Below are 23231 nucleotides of genomic sequence, written 5' to 3'. Positions count from 1 at the left end.
GTTAAGTGCTGTCCTGTGAGGTAACTATGGATCCGTGATTTCCCTCAGAGTTGAAGAATCTACGTGGAGATTATATTGAAAGGTAAGACACCAAATTCCCATCTTTGAAACAAAGTTGTGCCAAATATGAAAAATTACTTTCCCTTATACTTTTCTTAGAGTGATCCTACTCAATGAAAAGTAAATCTTGTTGTTATATTTGATGATTTTATTACATATATAGTGATCTTATATATATATTATTATATATATTATGTTATATATATTATATATATTATTATATATATTATGATCTTATTATATATAATGTTATATATGTACACACAAACATGTATATTATGTATTTCTCTATTCTAATAAGTTTTATAACAAAGCATCCAGCCAGTCTTTTTAAACGTTGCGTAATAATAATTAAAAGCAACTATGTATGTATACATATCATCTATTTTTCTGTTTCTATTTATCTTCATATACTTTGAAATAGCTAACTTTAGTTAGAGAGTTGTTAAACAAAAAATATATAGAATTTCATAACAGAGAGAAATGTTCACATTTTTAGGTAAACCTTATTGTTTTCAAGCTGTAAAAAATGATATTAATATATTTGTTAATCAATAATGATACATAGTCATAGTAAACAAAATAAACTGTTTTCTGAGAATTTATGCTTCTTAAATCTATTTCCTACTATATTTTATATCATTCATTAGATACTATGCTTTCAAAGCTAAACATTTCAAAATAATTTTCTTTAGGTATGTGTGTGTGTGTTTGTGTGTGTTTTAAAGTTTTTCTTCAGACAAAACAAGCTTAAGATATAAGTTAAAGATTAATAAACTGTTACTAGGTCGGGAGTAATATGCCTGTATTCCAGATATATGCTGAAGTGCACATATGCATTGTTTGTTCATGGAGTCTCAGAAAAGCAGAAGAGTGTTTTGGTATTATAGGTGTAACATCATCCTCAGACCTAGCTACCTAGATGATCTTAACCTGGTTTCCCAAATGGTTTGGGAAAGTAGAAAGAGAATGAACCTACCATAAACAATTTGGCAAGAGGTGACTGACAGATTTATGTTAATAACCGTTATCACTTATGGCCAGCGTCATAATTAAGTGCTGTATTTGTATTACCTTCTATAATCCTCAAAAAGTACTTTGACATTGATAAAACTATTTATACGGCAAAGATGTAGAAACTGATCCAAATCTGATAGTGAGTAGTAAATGACAGAACCAGGATTTAAGCCCAGGAAAGTCTTCCTCAGAGGCTGTGCTTCTTTCATGGCCCTTCATCTCCTAACAAGCTGTAATTCTACTTTTGAGGTATTTTGGTTGAAATTGTCAATAGTGTCTGAATCTAAAAAGTTGAGGCCCGTAGTTTCAAAGTGGGTCTCCGTTACAACATTTCGTCATCTGAAACCAACTTCAAAATAAATTAAAGTCATTCCTTTTCTCTTCTATATTTATTATCTGTACTTGATATCCTAGTTTTGAATACTACCATATGTCAAAATTTTATTTTAAATTCTACTCTCTAAGTGTATCATACTTACATTGATTATAAGTGTTGTTATAAGGATAATTTCTTTTCCCTTAATAAAGGAAAAGATCTGCAAATATTAAGGCATTAGTAGTAGTAAGTTCTTGGATCACAATTTATGAATCACTGTAATCTTTTATTAAAATTGTATCACCAGTAATTAACAAGTCATAAGTTTTCTTATCATAATAGTGGAATTATACTATGGGTTATAATCTAAAGCCTTACTTAAAGTCAGATTAACTCTATACTTATTTATTCTTAAAGCAACCATGTGATTTTTTTTCAAAGGATAAGTATCAAGAGATCATTGACTATAAAACAACAATTAATGCCTCTACCGAAAATTTTCTGACATATTTGTCTACTAATAAACTGAAATTCAAAGTGCAAAACACATTTAAAAAACCATTCTTCTCCACATGGTATTCCATTATGAAACTGCAGCAATGAACATGACATTAGTTGAACAAACATAACACTATAATCAAGCATCTGCTTGACTTCCTGCATTGCATACACAACAGAGATTTGTTATAGCTTTTTTTTTTTAGTATTCTCAATAGGTTTCTGTGTTTATAAAGGTCCAGGAATTATCTTTGGAACTTATCCTCCATATGGCACTAGGAAATGTGGCACAAGAACCTTTCTGACACAAAGGATACACAATTCTTTTTTTTCAAAAAATTGCTTTAAATACAAAACTATCAAACGACTGTTAGGACGACGTCAACTTCTGTTCAGTCTCATCAAAATTGATTTAGTTGTCTGTATATGTGAACTTTAATTCTCAAAAATGCGCAAAGGCCAGCACATTTCTTTCCTCAAGTTCTAAATGTTAAACACAATTATATTTTTAATAGCAAATTATTTCAGACTTAGGATGTGTTCTTGTTCAGCACAGGGCCAACAGCATGACATTACTGAATCAACATGACCCAAATTTTGGTTCTTTTATTCACAAAAGAGAAATAAAATACAGATATCCCCTTTGCTGGATAATTCTTGTGTAGATAAGTGACCTGGATAGTTAAGTTTAAAAAATCTCATGGAAATTATATATTTGGGCATTCTTTGGGAAGATTTGCCAAATTGCATGATTTAACTCTTGTCTGCAATCTATTTTTCCTGAGTAAGCACAACCTGAGTCAATAATTGTTAAATAAGCTTATATTTAAAACATATTAAAGACACTTACAATGTAACCACCTTCATTCTATTTTAACTTCTTACAAACTGCATTCTAAAATGCATTGAATAATATCAATAACAAATAACATTTATGTTTTAATGGGCTTATGTGCACACACATTCTTATTTTTGATTTTAGAAATATAGCCTTTAAAATATTAGAAAATATAAATTATTGCATTTAATTTGTACATAATATCACTCCTAAATAACTTAAAGGTCTCCACCTTCAATATATTGAAACCAACTAAATACAATGTCAATTACGTAAAACCCACTTGTTATGCAATACAGGGAGATTATTCAGACACCACACCAGCAAAAAGTAGTTTCTTCCTTACATGGGTAACAAAGTGATTAACTTGCTAGTTCAACGTGAAGGAATATATATGGTTCCAAGTACGTATGGTTTCTTAAATCTAGGCAAGACACATGGCCAGATATTTCAATTAATGTGTAGCAAGCTCACAAAATCAATTTCTTATCAGTCAAAAACACTCATACAGTAAATTTTATTTTCAAACCATAATCTCTAAATTAAATCTGTGTACCTAAAAAATACAGTACAGAAACTCAGTCATTGGGTTTTCTCCCTGATAGCATTTTCACAAATGGCACAAGGCTTTGTATGCTATATATAGCCTACACTGTTTGGTTAGATTCTAATCTTCCTAGAGAACGTCATTATCTCTTTCCATGGCAAATAAAGGACCAAAGTGTTAATTTCCTCCTTAAAGTAAGTACTAGGTTTGAACAGTTTTGACATTCTATCTTCCAGCAATTTATCTGGGAACTTTTAAACAATTATAAAGAGAATCTCTGAATCTGTATACTTATCCAGACTTCTTGGTAAAGAAATTAATTATCTAAGAATATAAAATTGTGGGGAAAATCACGTTATTATAGAAAATAGTGGCACTTTTCAGTAAATCCGTATAAAGGGACTTTGTAGGAATTGAGCTTGTCTGACCAATGACACTCAAGATAATCACATTTTCAATGAAAGCTCTTTGACTTGAATATAAAATACAATCTGTTATATTCAGGTTGAAGTTCTTTCTGTATATTCCAATTTCTTTACACTGAATCTTTTTTCTCCTAATATCCTCATTCTTACCTTACTCACACTACACACAAGACTATAGTAATTTAAGTGTTAGTACCTTTTCTCTATACTCAATGGTAATGGACCAAAATAGTTAAAGGAACTGAAATACTTCAATAGCCTTGCCTTAATATTTTAATATTCAGAAAATTACAATTTCCATGCCAGATAAATGTGCTGTGTTCGCTGTTTTTTAACATTGCAAATGTTTGAGATATTTATATAAATGCTATATACACTATCCAGTGGTGTTCTCTCTTGCAACTGGCTAATAAATTATACAAATCTATTGTAAATTCAGATTGTTGGGACCAAGATGATGTTTGATGGTTGATACAGGATATAAAATTGTATCTTAAGCAGACAGGAAATAGAAAATTATCTGAGATAATACATTTAGAGTTGTTAAAATCATTTTCCCACAGCCTTCTAAACACGTAATCTTTTTAGTTGATTCCAGCACTGTCAAACGGGATAAGAATCTTTTCTAGAGCAAGAAAGTGAGTCAGTCTAGGGAAGGGTTAAAATGCATTAAAACAAATTTTTTTTTGTAGATGGAGACAATAGTTTCTTGATAATCTTTATATTTTGGAAATATCAACATTCTAAGGAAATGATTTAAAGATACAGAGAGTTAAGAATATTTCTTCCCTTTTCATGTGATCATTTATTCTATTTTAATCAAATTTAAAGTTTGATAAAAAAAATGAAACAACAGTGCCTCACCTTAAACACATTAATGCAAACCAGATAAAACTTCATCTTAAATGGTTAACTAAATAATAAACACAGTTTCATATAAAGTTGTGTTTAAAAAGGTCAGTTCATTAGAAGGAGCAATAAATGAGGCAGGTGTTTTCAGTAACACATAAACTAAAATTCTTTTTTTGCAATTTAAGAAAGAACTATCAAAGTACTCTTATGATTAAAAGTAAAAATATCAGTTTTTTTAAAGTTTATTTAAAATTTTTTTTAACACTTATTTATTTTTGAAAGACAGAGTGAATCAGAGCATGAGCAAAGGAGGGGCAGAGAGAGAGGGAGACACAGAATCCAAAGCAGGCTCCAGGCTCTGAGCTATCAGCACAGAGCCTAACGTGGGGCTTGAACACACGGACTGTGAGATCACGACCTGAGCTGAAGTCAGATGCTTAACGAACTGAGCCACCCAGGTGCCCCAAAAATATCAGTTTTTAAAAAAAATTTTTTTTTAATGTTTATGTTTATTTTTGAGACAGAGAAAGAGCATGAACGGGGGAGGGGCAGAGAGAGAGGGAGACACAGAATTGGAAGTGGGCTCCAGGCTCTGAGCCATCAGCCCAGAGCCTGACGCGGGGCTCCAACTCAGGGACCGCGAGATCGTGACCTGAGCCGAAGTCGGACGCTCAACGACTGAGCCACCCAGGCGCCCCAAAATATCAGTTTTTAAGTGCCAGTATTTTCATACTTCCTAGGATTTTTGTAAAAAAGGCATTTTTGATAACATAAGACACAAAAGGAAATACCACAGTCAACATAAATAACTCCTGGGACTTAAACATGAATACCAGGGGATCGTCCTCAAAACTAGGGGATGATCATGAAGGATTAGTGCCAAAATTGCAAATCACCCTGCCTAACACATGCTGCTTCCTAACTCATGAAAATTCTCAAAAGTGCAATAAATAACTTAATGAACATTCAGTATTGTATGGATGATCCTCAAAATAAAGTAGGAAAACAAAGATGTTATGGAAAGAAGTATGTGAAGTTTATGATGTTCACTGATCACACAAATCTTCCATATGGCTACATTGGACACTATGTATAGCAAAATATTTGTGATGGGATCATACCTAAGGTAACCTTGCTATATCAGCGTTTTACAATGCATAAAATTCAATGAAATCTAAGCACAGATTCGTACAAGTAGAGATATCATTCATTGCAATATCTTAATACATTCAGCATAGGGAAGGAACAATAAAAATAGTGCACCAACCTGTCAGAGTAGCACCTGAAAAATAGTTCATGATATTTTATATATTGGATCCAATTTTGGTAGTTTTCAAGGGTACAATCAAGAATAAGGACTAGTCACTGTCCTCAAGCAGCCATCACTGTCCCCAAACAGCCATTCCCTCAGGTACTATTAAAAAGCAGTTAGACCCCATCCAAACTTACTCCAACATTATGTATTAGTGCAAAATAAAAAGGAATTATGAAGAGAACATGAAAACATGAGCAATTATTCTTAATAGATAGAAATGAAAAAATCTTCCAAAGAGAATGACATGTACTGTGTCTTACACAATGAGTCTCAGCTTATAGTATTTCCAACATGGAAAGTGCCCAATTTCTCCCCTGAGCACAAACACAGTTGATTATCCCATCCCATTTATTGGGCATGACACAAAGCTACTTTGATGCCTATAAACACAGGTAATCCTCAGAAAGGAGAAATTTGGTCCAGGTTTCCAGCTGAGAGGATTGCTCTGGTCAATTCCATTCTCACTGTCCCTGGCTCATCACATATTCATAAACACACAATCATCAATGTACTTTTGGAATTGCAACACAAAGACAAGTTCCATTTGTAGCATTTTGTTCCAGATGTCAGTTAAATGGTGATTATAAAAGCACATGAATCACAACCCTCTTACCCACAAAATGGATATGCACACCATCTTATTCAAAGGGAGGTAGTCTCAATAACATATAAAAGTAGCTAAACCTCTCCAATAGGAAAGCAAATATAAAAATCAAGATTTTATAGCCTTCTTGATTGTTTTTAATGGTTCAAATCACTCCGCTACAGTACTTAACTTTCTGGTTGCATTATATTTAATAGCTTAGCTTTCAGCACTGCAATAGTGCAGTGCTCCTGAAGACTGGTCCAGAAATTCCTTCCAAGAGTGGAAGGTACCAGAGAAAACATGGAAAATAAGTTTCACCTATGTGCCAATCCCTATTCATTTGTAGCACCTGTCTTGAGAGGAAATTTGAGGTCACATCCTGGCTCAGCAAGAAAGAGTATCAGGATGTGTTATGGCCATGAGTCAGAGGGAATGGAGCAGAAAGAGGAGATGAAAGCATTGCTTGCCTAGGTCATGCCAGCTCCAGAGATCAGAGTTAAAAAGCAAACAAACAAAAACAACAATGAAAAGTGTACTGAGTTCAGAGGCAAGAGACCAAAATCTCTGTTTCACTTTCAGGTTTCAAATAAAGCCCCAAATCCAGGCTATTTACCTCAAAAGCGATTGAACTGGAAATTAACTACAGTTCAAATACATGTCTCACAATAATAGACCCAAATAATTTTAAAACCGGAATAGACATTGATAGTGATCCTGGTGAAATCTGCTCATTTCACAGAGAAACAGGCTCAGATGCACTTTGTGACTTATCATGAGAATCCCAGATGAACAAGACTAGAATATTGAAAACAAGTTTGGAAACGCTGCACAGCAATATTAGAATTTATATCAGAGAATCTAGTTACTAGGCCATGGCATAACAGGAAGGCTCCAATTTATAGGGCTGGGTCTTAGCTACTGCAATATAAGGATATAAGGGATGGATCTAACAATGGGAACTTGAAAAATAAGACCTTGATTTAGAAATTACTTTTCATGCCCAATTACTTTTCTTGATTTAGAATTACTTGATTTAGAAATTACATGCCTGGGTGGCCCAGTCAGTTAAGCCTCCGACTCTTAATTTCAGCTCAGGTCATGATCTCAAGGTTGTGGGATCAGGCCCTGAGCGGAGTGTTGAGCATGGAGGCTGCTTGGGATTCTCTCTCTCTGCCCCTCCCCCACTTGTTCTCTCTCTCTGTCTCTCTCTCTCTCTCTCTCTGAAAATAATAAATACACTTAAAATTTAGTTTTAAGATAACAATTAAAATCACAGGACTTTTAAATATACTCTCCCTCCCTTCTTAGGGCTACAATTAGTCTCAGAAAAGTGATGAAATGAAGTAGGGGTTAAATGAAAGTAGACTAACGAAGAAATGAGGCTCAAGAGTTTGACAAAAACTTCTCCTGTAGTAGGCATCTACATTTTTAGGCTGCTCGGCTCATCTATTCACTCTCCTGATGGCCACAGCCACCCTAAAGTCCTTTCTCTCTCTGTCCCTATGATCTGAAGAGGTCCTCACCCTAGGCTCCAGGAATGGAGTAGCCCGATAGCCAGTATTTCCATTATTATTTAAGGACATGAAGGTAACAACTTGAATGTATGAATAAAAGTGACAATGTGAAGTAAATGATACTCCTCTTTTATAGCAGGATATCAATCAACAGACATTGAAGCTGAGAAGGCTTCAATAGGCAATAAACTGAGAAGTGAAGGCATAAACATATTTTGTAGAAGATAGGTTGGATTAGAGGGCTCTTTTTATTAAAGACTCATGTCTGTCTTAAGCTCTGGGAAATTGTCAGACCTTTTATTATTTCCTTTGCTAAAGTTTGTCTTATCCTTTCTTCAGTAAGACTTCTATTACATGGATGTTAGGTTCTCCATGTCTAGTCCTGTTTCTCTGTTTTGTTCTCATAATTTTCGTCTTAACTTTTAGTTTTGCAATTCCTGGGTTATTTTTTTTACCACTTTTTTACTACTATATATTATCAATTCAACTTGGGACTAATATTGATTCAATGATAAATATATTTTATTGGAGGAGAAAAATACATTAGGTGTGTCTGGCAGGAACCATCAAAAGTATGAGCAGGTGAATTCAGGAAATCACTTGGGAAAACAGACAATATAGTGAGACTGCATAGGGGTTCCATCGCTGTATTAATGACATTATAATGTGAAAACCACAGATAAATCAGGCAATTAGGATCAGAAAACACATCGGCTACCTAGTTTCACGTTGAGATAAAGCATGGAAAGAATTTGGGAGAGGTTTTGGCACAGATGAAGGAAAAGATCACAAAAGGGTGAAACTGTGTTATAAAAAGGATGATTGTGTTGAGCTGATCGGCTCAGAATATCTTCACTTCTTGAGTCCTGATGTATCTTCCACTGATTTGTTAATAAATTTGATACTTATAACCTCCCTGTTCCTTGTGTGACCATCTTGGTAGGGGTGGAAACCCAGGAATGGAGACTATGCTCTCAATCTTCTGGTGACTTTGAAACATTGGCTTTCATTCCTGAGAATTACAGCTATTGTCTTGATGCCTCTTGCTACAAAATGAGAGCAAAAACAGGGGATAAAGGTACGAGGAATTGAGCAGCACAAAGGTTTAAAGACATATTGAAGAAGAAAATTTTTTGTGGTATGATAATTTTTCTGTACATAGAAGCCTATTCTACTTGTTTTTGTTTGTTTGAATGCAAACTTTTTCAGAATCTCTTTGAAGATATAAGCTAGACTTTTCCCTTCAACTTCTTTTCTCTTCCTAACAGTATCATTTTCCAGGCCGATTGTTCTATTTATTCAACTTTGTGCTTTGTATTATTGGCTCTTCTCCAATGACTGATTATTCTTAAATGATCCTCATGTTTTTAAAGAGCAATGTTGATTATCTCAGGTAGCTTGGCCCAGGTTTTGCCTGCCAGCCATTACAACCTCCTTAGTACATACAAGACAGTTCAGAATTCCCTACATCTGAGGGTGGAGGGGCAGAGCAATCTCCAAGAATTATTCCTGGTGGCATAGATGGGGTATAGGCAGAAAGGTGACATCAATTTTTACTCTCAACAATTCCTTTCAGGCAGATGCCAGAGTTCCCTTTAAGAGTCTTTTTTCTTGTCTTTATTTGGGCTCAAATGCCAATGGGGAATAAGGAGCCCAATCAGGGTAACCTTTGGAAAATCACATCTAACTAAACCAGTCACCGAGACTGACACTTCCTTTCTGGGAAGGGTATAGGATATCACCACAAGGAAGAGCTGCCATTTTTGCAGAAGCCTTCTCTGATTCTGCTTTGAGAAGTTCACTCCTAATTTATAGAATTCCCGTGCCCATCCCCCTCACCCCAATCTCACTGGTTGTATTGTCAATACACTGGGTTTTAAGGAGGTCGATGAACAGGAGTTAAACAACTTTATCTGATCTATGAGTTTCATCAAGATATTGAAACTTGTAAATAGTTTTAACTTGCTTGCACTTATTCCTAAGGTATCTTAAGTATATACACCTCATACTTTTTTGTTTTTAATCAATTTCTTTGATAACGTAGTAATCAGATAAATCAGGTAAAAAGCAGATTCAAGGTGGGGGCAACAACCAAAATAATTCATTTATGTCTCAGGGAGATTCAGTTTTATTATTTGCAGACTTACTTCACAGAGTAGCTTGAGAATTATATAAAGCAATAGTTTGAATGTGCTTTCACTGGAAAATTATTTAATCTATAAATTGAGGGTAATACTAGCCCTCATTTCAAAGAGTTGTTATGAGGATTAAATTTATAAATTCATGTAAAGTGCTTAGAGCAGCATTTAGCTCACAGAAAGCACTAAAATCAACATCAATATTATTACTCTTTTTGTAAATAAACTGTAAATATGCAAGTTACTTCTTTAAGCATGAAAAAAGCCTAAATAAGGAAAAAGAAATAATGGAAAAATGGATAATCAGGAGACTGGATAATTTGCTTCTGAAATAAGCAGGAGTTGGCTGTAAAGTATGCTGATGTCCTATAAAGCTGGGGCTGTAGATAACTGACACGCCCCGGGACACAGGAAGTATCAATTTAGCAACATAAAGTTTGCCATCTTAAAATGCTGACAAAAGATCAGAGCTACAGTAAACAAAGCAGAAAAACTGGAACTCGGTGAGTTACTTCGTGGATTTGAAAGTGCTATCCCTATGATCCTTTTGTTCTTATTTCTACCAGTAGTTGTCTTGAAAAGCACAGAGGATTAAAATGTATGAAAATTCCACATTGAGAGCACAATTTCCATGTAATTTTAATTTCCTAGCAGTTCCTAAAGATATGGCTGAACAGAGAGTATAAGATGGTGTAGCTGCCATGTTCACTCTGCATGCAAAATGAACACTAATTCCAGAAAAACAATATCCATTTCCATTTTTATTGATGCCTTAGCATCAGCACATATCATAGGGCGCACACACACACACACACACACACACACACACACACACACACACTTATACATAGATATATACATACTTTGTGAACTGATGTCTTAGCCTGGAACAAAAAACAAAAATGGCAGTCTTAACTTAGAAAAAAAAATCAGGACACTAATAATGTCAAATCAGATGGTAAGTCTTATTTAGAATTGATTTAACTCAGAATTTTGAACAACTCTTTGTGATTGTTTAAAACAACTCAGAAGCAATGTGTTTATTGCTAAATCTCTATGCTGATATTACTTTTCTGATTCTAAATATGCAATAAATCCACCTAGATAATACTGATTTAAAAAGATTACAGGGCGTCTGGGTGACTCAGTTAGTTAAGTGTCCACCTCTCGATTTTGGCTCAGGTTATGATCTCATGGTTCATGGGACCTAGCCCTGTATCAAGCTGTGCCCTGTCAGTGAGGAACCTGCTTGGGATTCTCTCTCCCTTCCCCTCTGCCCCTCCCCAACTCATGCCCATGTGCTCTCTCTCTCTCTCTCTCTCAAAAATAAATAAATAAATAAATAAATAAATAAATAAATAAATAAAAGATTAAAATGATTACAAATAAAAGAGATTTTTACATGAAGAAAACTTGTCATGATATTTCAGTATAAATTACTTGAAAAAACCCAAAATCATATGTTCATATTAAAACCTCTTTTAAGATCTCAAAATATTTCTTAGTTTGTTATCTCATTAATTCTTATAATTATCCTGTGCAATAAACATGAAAACAGGATGATTTAAAAAAATGATTTCTGAAACAGCCTGCAAAAATGACATTGTCAAGTCAGATGAGATAAGTGTTTATTGATAAAATTGTGCAGCTTATCAACAAAACTCAAATGGCACAAGTAGTAGCCAGGACCAGAACTTTCTTTCATTTTCCCTGCCTTCATTTCCCTCCCTCTCCCTCTTTCTCTCCTTCTTATTGCAATCCCTAGAGGGAGGTGGCTCCTGATTTATACATAATATTTAAATAATATTTGAACAATCAACTGGAGGTTCTAGATGGAAGAAAGTTAGATAACTCCAAGATTCATTTTCCTTCATATGTGATATACTAATAAAAAGTATTGAGGAAGCAAAGTTTTTATTTTTTGGTAAAACAAATGCATTTTTACATACTCCAGATGATCTTCTTAGGTACATGAATACAAATACAAACTTGAAAAAGTAGGAACTCTAGGGGCGCCTGGGTGGCTTGGTCGGTTAAGCGTCCGACTTCGGCTCAGGTCATGATCTCACGGTCCGTGAGTTCGAGCCCTGCGTCAGGCTCTGTGCTGATGGCTCAGAGCCTGGAGCCCGTTTCAGATTATGTGTCTCCCTCTCTCTGCCCCTCCCCTGTTCATGCTCTGTCTCTCTCTGTCTCAAAAATAAATAAACATTAAAACAAAAAAATTAAAAAAAGAAAAAGAAAAAGTAGGAACTCTAATGTGCTTTTAGATAGTCATGTATCAGATGTATTTAAAGTGAAGTACATATTTCCTTGGGATGTCTTGTACTGAATGGAAATGTAACCTATTTAAGAAATGACAGTCTAAATTAACCCAAGGCTTACATTCCAGGATGCGTGATTTTCATGAACTTCCTCCAAATAAATAAAGTGCCTTTGCCAATTCCAGAAATCCTTTTCCTTGTACTAGAAGTATGACCTCTTTCGTGTGTTGACAAGAAGAGGTTACACATTAGAGAGAACAAACTCTACCACAATAATTAGGTGGAATTTCCTCAAAAATATCCACTTCATAAGATGACAAATACCTTCAACATATAGGAAGAAAAAAATAAAAGCATAAACCATTTTAACACTTTCCTTAAGCTTATATTCTATTTTAATTTTTAATTCTTTAATTTATTTTGAGAGAGCCTGCAGTGTGCATGCACCCCCTCCTGAGCGGGGGAGGGGCAGAGAGGGAGAAGAATCCCAAGCAGACTCCATGCTGTCAGATGTGGGGATTGATCTCACAAAACCTGAGACCATGACCTGAGCCAAAATCAAGAGGCAGATGCTTAATTGACAGAGCCACCCAGGTGCCCCACTAAAAATAGAATTATTTTTAAAAGGAAAAGGAAAAAGAGGACTTGCATCATTTAAGTTTTGCTGATCACGTGTCTATTATGGAAATTACCAAACTGTTTTTTTGTTAAATATTTAAAACTGCAGTTATTTTTTGTAGGAGATAGTTTAGATAGTATATCTGTGGCAACTGGTGATACATGATGTACAAACACATGCACACATTTTGTATGCTTTGCATCTGTTCTGATGACATTCGGTTTGCCCATTTTGATAAGCATCCTTTCATTACTAAAAAACAAGCTATTATGGAAGAAAATTACATGTCCTTGGTACTTATATTGTAGCCTGGGCAGAATGATGCTAGCAGATTATTCTAATGAATATTTCTCCCACATTCTGAACGCGCAGACCATTTCTTCTTCCAAACTCTTAGATAACTATTGCGACATTGTTCTCTCTACATTTACTATTGTCACAATGCTCTTTAGTTTATTATGATATTCTCCCAGCTGAATTTTGCAAGCATATATATGGCTATTAGATAATGAAGAAAACTGTTTTTTAAGCATAGAGTATGTCTCCCTGAGTGCAGGCACTGAGACTTCTTTATTTCTTATAAAGTGCTTGCGATGTTATTCATAACAAGCATGTCCCAAGCTATGAAAGATTTTTATACATGCATACAAGCTGTCAATTATATCTTTCCTGACCTTTCTTATCCTCATCTGGGACAACTTTTTTCTTACCCATTCTGACTCCATGAAATTTTCCCAAACACAGCACCACTTACTGAGTTCAGATGTGAGTAGGAAGAGAAAGTCTACTACCTTCTTCCTGACGCCCACACCCAATCAGGCACTGTACTGCATCCTTCCCCTTGTTCTTGCTTCTTACCTCTCCCAGCTCAGTTTATTTCAAATCAAGCAATATCATGTTTTGTACGTACACAAAGATTCTTTCAACTTTTCCAACCTTCCAAATTACTGAGGGGAGATGGGATGTCTCACTTTTTAGATTTATAACTGTGTTCCAGAGAGTAACCAACACTGTGCTGAGAAGCAAACATATAGCAACAATATTTGTTTAAAAGACTAAAATAATCCTAAATTTTAGGAAAATATCATCAACAATTTCAAAAGCCATTAAATATATCCCCAAATTTCTACACTTCTCCAGCTTCTGCCTTAAAATACACTCATTGTCAGCATAAAGATAAGTGTGTAAATAAATTCATGTTAATACCTCAGTAAGGTTGTCGAAAATAAATAATTCCTATTCAAATGATACTGTTTTACCTATTTGATTTAAAAAGCTGTACTACACTAATCTAATTACATCAGCTGATTAGTAATACTAGTGACATTTTTGGTAATCTAGAGAAGGTTGAGATCCCCAGGGTTTGAGCCCTAGCTTTGTCACTGTAGCCTTGGGACACTGGGAAACTCACTTAAGCTTCAGAGTCCTGCTTCTCTCATATGCAAAAAGCTATAGCATTGAGCTTAACAAACTAGTTATAACCATTCAAAATGGTGTTTGTAAATAAAAGACAGCATCCATACATTTTATTTCAAAAGCTTATGAAAATTAAGATATATTGGATAGAAGTGACATAAACTATAAGAATTGTACAAAGTACTATTGGATTTTTTTCTTTTTTCTTTTCTTTTTCTTTTATTATTATTTTTATTATTATTATATTTTTTTTTGAGAAAGAGAGAGAACAAGCAGGAGCAGGGAACCCGACTCGGGGCTCAATCCCATGACCCTGGGATCTTGACCTGGGCTGAAATCAAGAGTTGGAGGCTTAACCAACTGAGCCACTCAGGCACCCCAGTGCTACTGTTTGTATAGGTTGGGTTGACTTTTGCTAATTCATTCTTATTCTACCGAATGGGGTCATCTTTCTAATATACACTATTTATCATGTAACTGAGCTACTTAATATTTGTCAATGGCTCTTTTTTTGTTAGGAGGAAAAAGTCTATATCTTGACACCCAAACTTAATTCCCACTGACCCCCTCAGTTAATATGCCCTGTGATATATACATCCAGAATGAAATACTTGGGGCTCCCTAAAACATACTACACATGTTCAACTTCTAGGCCTTTGTTACTGCTGATTCATTTTGCCTGGCTTTGTCACTTTGTCAGTCTTAATGAATCCTATTTATTCTTTGATTCTCAGCTTAAATGTCACCCCCACTTGGAAAGCTACCCTGCAGTTGATTACATATCTCAAATTTACCTGTATTTGCATATTTTATAACATTGCATCAAGTCGTTAATATAGTTCTGAAGCTGTCCCTAGATATCCTGGAAATCAAGGCCAATTCCTTATTTATTACTTTAACCAAGGGCATAGCAGTATTTGTTAAGTGGAGGTCTTATGGCAAACATAGTGAGTAAGAGTACAGGCTCTGGAAACAGACTTAGGCTGAAATCTCAGCTCTATTACTTATTTGTTGTTATCACTTGTGATATTCACTTAACTTTTCTAAGATTCTACTTTTTTATAGATAAAATGAGAATAACAACCGATGAAGGTGTTGTGCTAATTAATATCTTAGATATTAGCTATCTTGATGTGATGGTGATAATGATAATGATGACAATGAAAATATTCAATAAATATTTGTTCAATAAAAAGATGATTAAATGAAATAAAGTCACTAGTATTAAAACTTGTTTCAGGGCACCTGGGTGGCTCAGTCGGTTGAGCGTCCGACTTTGGCTCAGGTCATGATCTCAACGTTCGTGAGTTCGAGCCCCGTGTCAGGCTCTGTGCTGACAGCTTAGAGCCTGGAGCCTGCTTCGGATTCTGTGTCTCCCTCTCTCTCTGCCCCTTCCACTCATGCTCTGTCTCTCTCAGGTTCTCAAAAATGAATAAACATCAAAAAAAAAAAAACAAAAAAACACTTGTTTCTACGGGACTAGTTACCCAAATTCTAAATGACTTGTATAAAACTAGTTCTTGGAACAGAGTTCATTTAAGTGAGGTCTGGTTACTACCATAACATTTATTTGACAGGTCTCTGAGGGAGTCAAATTGGATGGAGATGAGGAAGATGATGGTAATGATACCAAAAAGAAATTTACTTTCACTCTTCAAGAAGTAGCCATCCTTTATAACAAAACTGTCATCTGGTCATTTCTTATTGACCTAATACCAATTTTAGAGAAAGATAGGAAAAGTGGGAAATCTCTTCACAGATGAAGAAAGCCAACTGTTCAAACCCAATATATAATCTAGACAATTCAGCGGTTGAGAACATAGTGTTTTAACTCTAAAACGCATGTTAAATATACTTACTGACATAAATTTCAAAAATCTACCAATGAATTAATAAAAGGTGCAAACCACTGTTTGAACAGTTTTAAGAGGACATTATAAACCTCACATAGTGAATATTAAGACAAGTAAATTTATTTATTTATTTTTTTAATTTTAATTTTTATTTTTTTTTCAATATATGAAGTTTATTGTCAAATTGGTTTCCATACAACACCCAGTGCTCATCCCAACAGGTACCCTCCTCAATACCCATCACCCACCCTCCTCTCCCTCCCACCCCCCATCAACCCTCAGTTTGTTCTCAGTTTTTAAGAGTCTCTTATGCTTTGGCTCTCTTCCACTCTAACCTCTTTTTTTCCTTCCCCTCCCCCATGGGTTTCTGTTAAGTTTCTCAGGATCCACATAAGAGTGAAACCATATGGTATCTTTCTCTGTATGGCTTATTTCACTTAGCATCACACTCTCCAGTTCCATCCATGTTGCTACAAAGGGCCATATTTCATTCTTTCTCATTGCCACGTAGTACTCCATTGTGTATATAAACCACAATTTTTTTATCCATTCATCAGTTGATGGACATTTAGGCTCTTTCCATAATTTGGCTATTGTTGAGAGTGTTGCTATAAACATTGGGGTACAAGTGCCCCTATGCATCAGTACTCCTGTATCCCTAAGACAAGTGAATTTATAACATTCTTTAAATGAGGGATCTGTTAAAAAGAACTTGAAAAAAAAAGTGCCATTACAAATTCTGTTCTGTGTGAAAAGAAATTACAGGCCAAAAGACCTTGCAGTATTTGTTTTTTTTTTCCAACAGAAAGTTTTTTCTGCCCTTCAGCTGGCTATTGACTGAGGCAGCAGGGCGGGGGGGGGGGGGTGGGTGTTGTGGGGGAAGAGTGCATTGGATAATGGAAGATGTGTTAAAAAAAACATTAAAAAGATGATTATGATCTGGTTAGCTGCTGAAGGTCCAAATTGTGAAAAATTATTGATGTTAATGATGGTAATCATGACAGTTGAAAAGAATCTAAATAACAAAAAGGCAACACCACTTATGAAGTATCATAGTGCAATTTGTAATGATTAGTGGAAAAGCACACTAATATATTCGATGCAATATTTTGAAGGTCACTCGACTATCAACTTGCTATAATGCCATTCAATTAAATACACAGTAAAAATCTAAGATTATTTATAGAAAGAATTTCGTAGTGCTTGTGGAATAGTATATTACAAATTCTGGCTGTATGTACAAGCAGAAATGCCTGATCTAATGCACCATTAAGCAACTGTAGCTTTGCTCTACATTTTTTAAACATTAAACTAATTATGATGAGGTCTGGTCTTACTAAGAACTGCATATTTAATCTTTTTTAAGAGCCTATCAAATTGAATCACGAGATACAACTTGTTTACGCTATAAGCAAACACATGCAATATTAACAATGTACAATATCCTGGCTTAATTAGAAAAAGTCCATGTTATCTTAAATACATTTAGGAGTATAATACCACATAGTTCTAATTTGAAGTTGTCATTTAATTATATTTTAAAACTAATTTATATGACTTGGAACTGCTTCTCTCTCTAATACACAGAATGTTTTTCCATTGACCCAGTTAAAACTAGATTCTACTAAAAATGAAAGAGAGAGGAAGGATAGAGTGAGGCTTGAAGAAAGAGAGTGGCGGTTGAAACCACAGACAAGAAGTCACTGAAATATGATTTTCGGACAAGGTCCTGTTTATCAAATCAGTGGGCTGAATTGCACCCTGCTAGGACCTTTTCTACCATTCTTGCTCTGGATTGTAGCCTCAAGTTCTATAAGTGAGATCTACTTTTTCAGAAAAGAATACATTTTCAAAATTCTCTCTCTCTCTCTCTCTCCAGGGTATCATGCAGGATATACAGGCAAAACACTTGAATCTCTTAATATTATCCTCAAATTTAAGTAGTCAGGTAGTAAAGAAGGTACCCGAAGGCAACACATATCCATATAGCCTGGACTTCATGAACTCTGTGTTCTTTCGTTTCCAAAGGTATTGACTCTACTCTCTGCAACTTAGTTTTCCAGCTTAAGTTCAAGGACAATGTTCAATAGTTACACCAAAAATAAGATATACATGGACTCCTCAAAAATCAATAATCAAGTATACATTTTCAAGTGGGACCTTCAAACTTGTTTAGTTAATTAAGCTTTTTTTTTTTTTTTTTTTTTAACCAATAGCTTGAAATCATACAGCTTAATGTAAACACTTAATTTCTGGACAAGGGAAAAACAATCATATCAGAATTTAATCTTACCAAAAAACCCAAAAGAGGTAATAAAGGTTGTTTACCTTCACAAATTGTGACACCATTTCCTGAAAATCCCATGTTGCAGTAACAGGCTTCAATTCCATTTCGTATTTCACATTTTGCATTTGGAAGACAAGGTGTCTTGGTGCAGTTCTGAGTGTAGGAACAATTCAGCAAAGTGGAAAAACCCACTACGGAAAATAGAGAAATATACCTTTTCAAAAAAAGGAAGAAAGAAAAGAAAGAGAAAGAAAAGTTTCTCCCCTGCCCCCCCCATTGTTGAGTCATACTATAGTAAACACAAAAACCCTTCTTTCTTTCCATCTAGATAAATGGATTATGAGAATTTCCCAAGAGAGTATTTAGCTAACTAACAGCACAAGAGCAAGTAAGCAAAAAGATGAGCACTTTCTTCAATGTCAGTATTTATTGAGTAAATCTCAACAAAGCTATAATGTAGTAAACAACCCAGCTCTATACAGAAAAGAGTATTCCTAGATCACTGGACTCTTGGTTCTGAGACGAAATATTGTTAAAGGGGATTGCATGATTGTAAAGCAATTTCTTGCCTCTGGGAACGATTCTGTGCAGAGATCAAGGTGACTTGATGGTCTGGGTCTTGTCAAATTCAAATCTCTGTAATTTTTAAGATGAAGAGCAACATATCATAACATCAGGAGGACAAATGCAATTATTGTTTTTTTTCTGTAGTCTAATTTTCTTTTAAATACTGCCTTTTCCATAGTAAAATTTATGCTACATGTTCCCCCAGTAGGAGAATTTAAGATAAACTCAACATATTGGTCAAAGATTGATCTTCTGGGAACGGACACCATACAAACACAACCAATAAAATGAAGCAGAAAAGAGAACGAGGCTTTATTTTGGAGTAATTGAAAACAAAGTTGGAAATGGTATTTTGTGGGCTGTTCGGAAATGATAAGGCAAAGCATGGGCCCGTCCTTTTTTATTGTTGTCCCAGGTCTTCTGAAGTCACACCTGCTTGAGGATGGACAGTCAGGAGCCATGCAAATCATTGTTCTTAGAACAGTCATCTGAGATAAACTGTCCTTATCTGGTAACAAGAGAGTGTTAACATTTGATTCTAAATCTCGGCCTCACATAGGGCTGGATATACTGTCTAAACCAGAATTAACTCAGCTGCAAAGATGTGATTTATAACCCTTCTGCACAGCATCATCCAAATGGTATTTTAAATGAACCCAAAGTCTGGGCTGGCAGTTCCCTTAAAATGCCGGGAAGCCTCCCTCAAGCGTTACCGGGTTGGATTTCCCAAATTTTTTGAGGGGATATCGGGGGAAAAAAAAAAAAAAAAAAAAAAAAAAAAAAAGGTCAAAGGAGACGTTGGGGATTTTGCGGACTTTGTATTCAGGAATAAAAAGGTGACTTGGTCCCTGGGCCCTGCATATCCAATTCCAGAGTTGAAAGGCCAAGGAGAAAAAACATCCTGAGAAGTACCGCCGTCCACTCTTCTTGGAACCCGGGCCAAATCCACTTGGCACGCGAGTTCCACCTCGGAAAAATCCCCTTCCCTGCAAGCCCCGGACCCTCCGCGACCTCGCTGGGCACTCACCTAGGAGCGGGAGGAGTTTCATTGGCGGCGGCCGCGGTGCAGGCGGTGGCGGCAGTGCGGCTGGGTGTGCGGGCCGTGTCCCCGGGACGCAGCTGGGCGGCCGCGGCAGGGTCCCGGCTCCGTCCCCCGTGACGCGCCGCTTCCTCCGGACACTTTCCGGCCTCTTTTGTGTGAGCCTGTGGGTCAAGCCCTGAGTCTGCCGGTCACGTCCGGCCCCCGGCCGGTTGCTCCACGCCACCCTGACCTCCATCCCCGGCCTCTTGACCGCCGAGCACTCTTGCTGACCCTTGGAGGGATCATTGTGCCCCCGGGCTCAGCGTCCAGAGGGCCGCCCTCAAACCCCCAGCTCGGTAGCCAAAACAAGGGGGCCGCCCACGGAGTGTCCCTCCCGGGAGAGCATCCAGCACCTCAAAGGTCGAAGGGGTACTTCCGAAGTTCCCGGACACAGCGTTCTTTTGTTCACGAGCACATTTCCATGAAGCCTTCGCAGGTAGGCTGAGCCCTGGCTCCCGACAATGGGACACTCCTGGCCAGTGCCGAGTCCTCACCTTGTTGGGACTCAGGGTTTCAGAGGGCAGAAGGATACCTTGTCTACAGGTGAAGATTGGGCTTCGGATGACTGAGCAAAGAACAAGCAGACAAACAAAAAAAACAGTTTCAAAAGTCCACACATTTGTCGGAACTCATCAAGTTGGTGCATCTTATTGTGTGTAAATTATACCTCAATAGCGTTGATTTAAAGAAAAGTGACTGAAATTTGTGCCATCAAGACAAGCTATTTTTCCTTTACACAGCTGGGCACCCCCTTGTTGTTTCATTTACATTCTGTTGGATTTAACAAACATCTACTGAGAACTGACTTTGTATACAGAGTACAATCACCAAGAGGAGCAAGCCCTGCCTCCCACCCCCCCACCCCCCCCCCCCCCGTGGGGCAACAACTAAAACCGGTCACAATGACACAAGTCACAACGACCTAAGTACTTAGGTATAAATATATTTCCCTGGCTCTCTACTGCATTTGCTTAGACCCTTTCTAGCTTAACTTAACTCCCACCAGGAGCTCCTGAGAGTGGGTCTGCAATAGATGAGGGAAATGAGGAACAGAGGTAGTGTGTGAGTTGCCCGGTCACACAACTAGTCTTCAGCGGCTGGTTTGATTCAAACCCAGGCTGTTTTGCTCCTGAGTTAGTGCTCTTAGCACCTCAGAAGGCTGTTGGAAAAATGAGGGGTCACCAGTTATCCATTATCGCTATTCAGGGAGTTTGTAAAGGTGATTTAAATGCCCCAAATGCCACGAAACATAAGTTTGGGATTTTGTTCTGTTAATTGGTTTTCTTTTAATGATTACTCCCCCCCCCCCCTTTTTTTTAAACTAGACAGTGATTCAGTGAAAAAGTCTGGCAGCAGTCTAAATGAAGGATATTAAGGAGACATCAAAGGCAGGGAAGCCAGAATAGTTCAGGAAATAGACTACAAATGTTTCAACAAAGGTAGAGGTATTTGGATGAAAAAAAAAAAAAAAAAAATAAGGGAGGGGTGGGGGGGGGGGCGGACAGAGTCCTGAAAGGATTAAAGAAGGACAGATTGATGTCTGATTGACTAGTTCAGGCTGAGAGATATGTTTGAGACACAGAGAGTAGAAAGGTTTTCAAGTTGTATGACTAGAGGAAGGTTGGAACCATTCACAAAAATTGGAAAAGTAGGAGGAGTGGCTTTGTAGGGAAATAAATAACGAGCTCAGTCTCTTAATTTAAAATTTGAGGTGTTCCAATGGCCTGATTCGTTTATGAAGAGTTTTCCCACAGTCATGGTATAGATTCATCATATGGAGTCATTGAACATACTCATCATTCAGAAGGCATAATAAATATAGAAATACATTGTTTTCTGAGACAACTTATAAACTGAAAGACAGTACCTACTTTTAAAATCATTGCCTTAAAATGGTTTCCTTCCTATGTCAGCCACACATGCTTACTCTTTACCCTTAAGATAACAGAAGATGAGCAAATAAAAATGATATATTACTCTTCTCTATACATTGTTTTAAAATTAACAAAAGTAAGTTAAAATTCAGTTTAAAAAATATTTTCCAAGCTTTCTTTTTTCACATGTGTATTTTTATAAAAAGTAAAATTGTATTTATATATCTTTATCAAGAAAATGTAGGAGAACATAAGGGTGAACATGAACTTTTAATGATGCTTACAGTTTAAGATTGCTCTGGTAAAAATCAAAATTACTTAAAAATTTATTTGAAGTAGTCTATTTTCTTAAGGAATAGATATAAGATAGTAACTGAATAATTTTGGACCCACTGTCTTTACATTACTAAAAAAGAAGCATTGAGAATTTTCAATCCAAGAAAATATTTCAATTGTGAGAGAAAAGTGTATTTTAAAGAAGTATTCTCAAAGGGATATAGTTTTAAGTTTTACATTTTATCGGTCATCTTCACTTGGGTACCACTGAGACATGTCTAACTTTTAAAAATATAGCAATCAGTTAGAGCTTGACTTTAGACTAAGTATAACACATGGAAGTTAAGTCATTCTAAGCTGCCTACCCAGTTGTGGTCATAATACATTAGTTTGAACCCTCATTCTGCAATGTGGGGTCTTAGCAAATTAATGGTTAGTTCTATCTTGGGTCTGTCTATAAGATGCGAAATCAAACAGGCTTTCCTTGAAAAGTTCTTAGTCAAGTTAAAGTTTGCATTGAAAAGTATTCACCATGAAGATCTGGGTGTAGCTCAAACTTTTATCATGAATAGATTTTTTTAACCTCTTTGGGAAACAGCTCACCCATTATAACATGGAAATAACAATGCATGCCACATTAGATCACAATTGTTATGGTCATTAATATACATGTCAGAACTCTCAGGCATTCCATACCTTTAATACTCAGCACATCAAAATATAGGAAATTCGTGCACAGTTGAAATAAAGACCTTCTCCAAAGATGTATTTATCATGTGCAAAACGTATGCTGCTTCTGGACCTCCCTCATGAGGCCTCTGTGGGATTTTCTAATTCCTATCCATATATATTAATAGTGTGATTGGATTCTAAGTGTTTGACCAGCTCTGT

General features: G+C 36.1%; 1 protein-coding gene across 4 annotated transcripts in view; it reads right to left on the bottom strand.

Annotated features, from left to right (window-relative positions):
* The window catches only part of ADGRL4 (adhesion G protein-coupled receptor L4), a 110311-nt gene extending 89854 nt beyond the window's left edge, over positions 1–20457 (bottom strand). Inside the window, exons 1-2 of one of the 4 annotated variants that reach the window (XM_019413918.2) lie at positions 20137–20457; positions 18584–18733 (exon numbers count right to left, since the gene is read on the bottom strand). In XM_019413918.2, the coding sequence (XP_019269463.1) occupies positions 18584–18733; positions 20137–20386 (400 nt within the window). In that variant the 5' untranslated portion in view covers positions 20387–20457. The remainder of the gene's footprint in view (positions 1–18583; positions 18734–20136) is intronic. The other 3 variants (XM_019413917.2, XM_019413914.2, XM_019413915.2) reach the window with 3 other exon arrangements.
* Between the last annotated feature and the right edge of the window lie 2774 nt (positions 20458–23231).

The sequence above is a fragment of the Panthera pardus genome, unplaced genomic scaffold, assembly GCF_024362965.1.
Source record: "Panthera pardus isolate Hobbes unplaced genomic scaffold, ASM2436296v1 HiC_scaffold_11, whole genome shotgun sequence".
NCBI classification, from domain to species: domain Eukaryota; kingdom Metazoa; phylum Chordata; class Mammalia; order Carnivora; family Felidae; genus Panthera; species Panthera pardus.
This window is presented reverse-complemented; position numbering and strand designations above follow the sequence as displayed.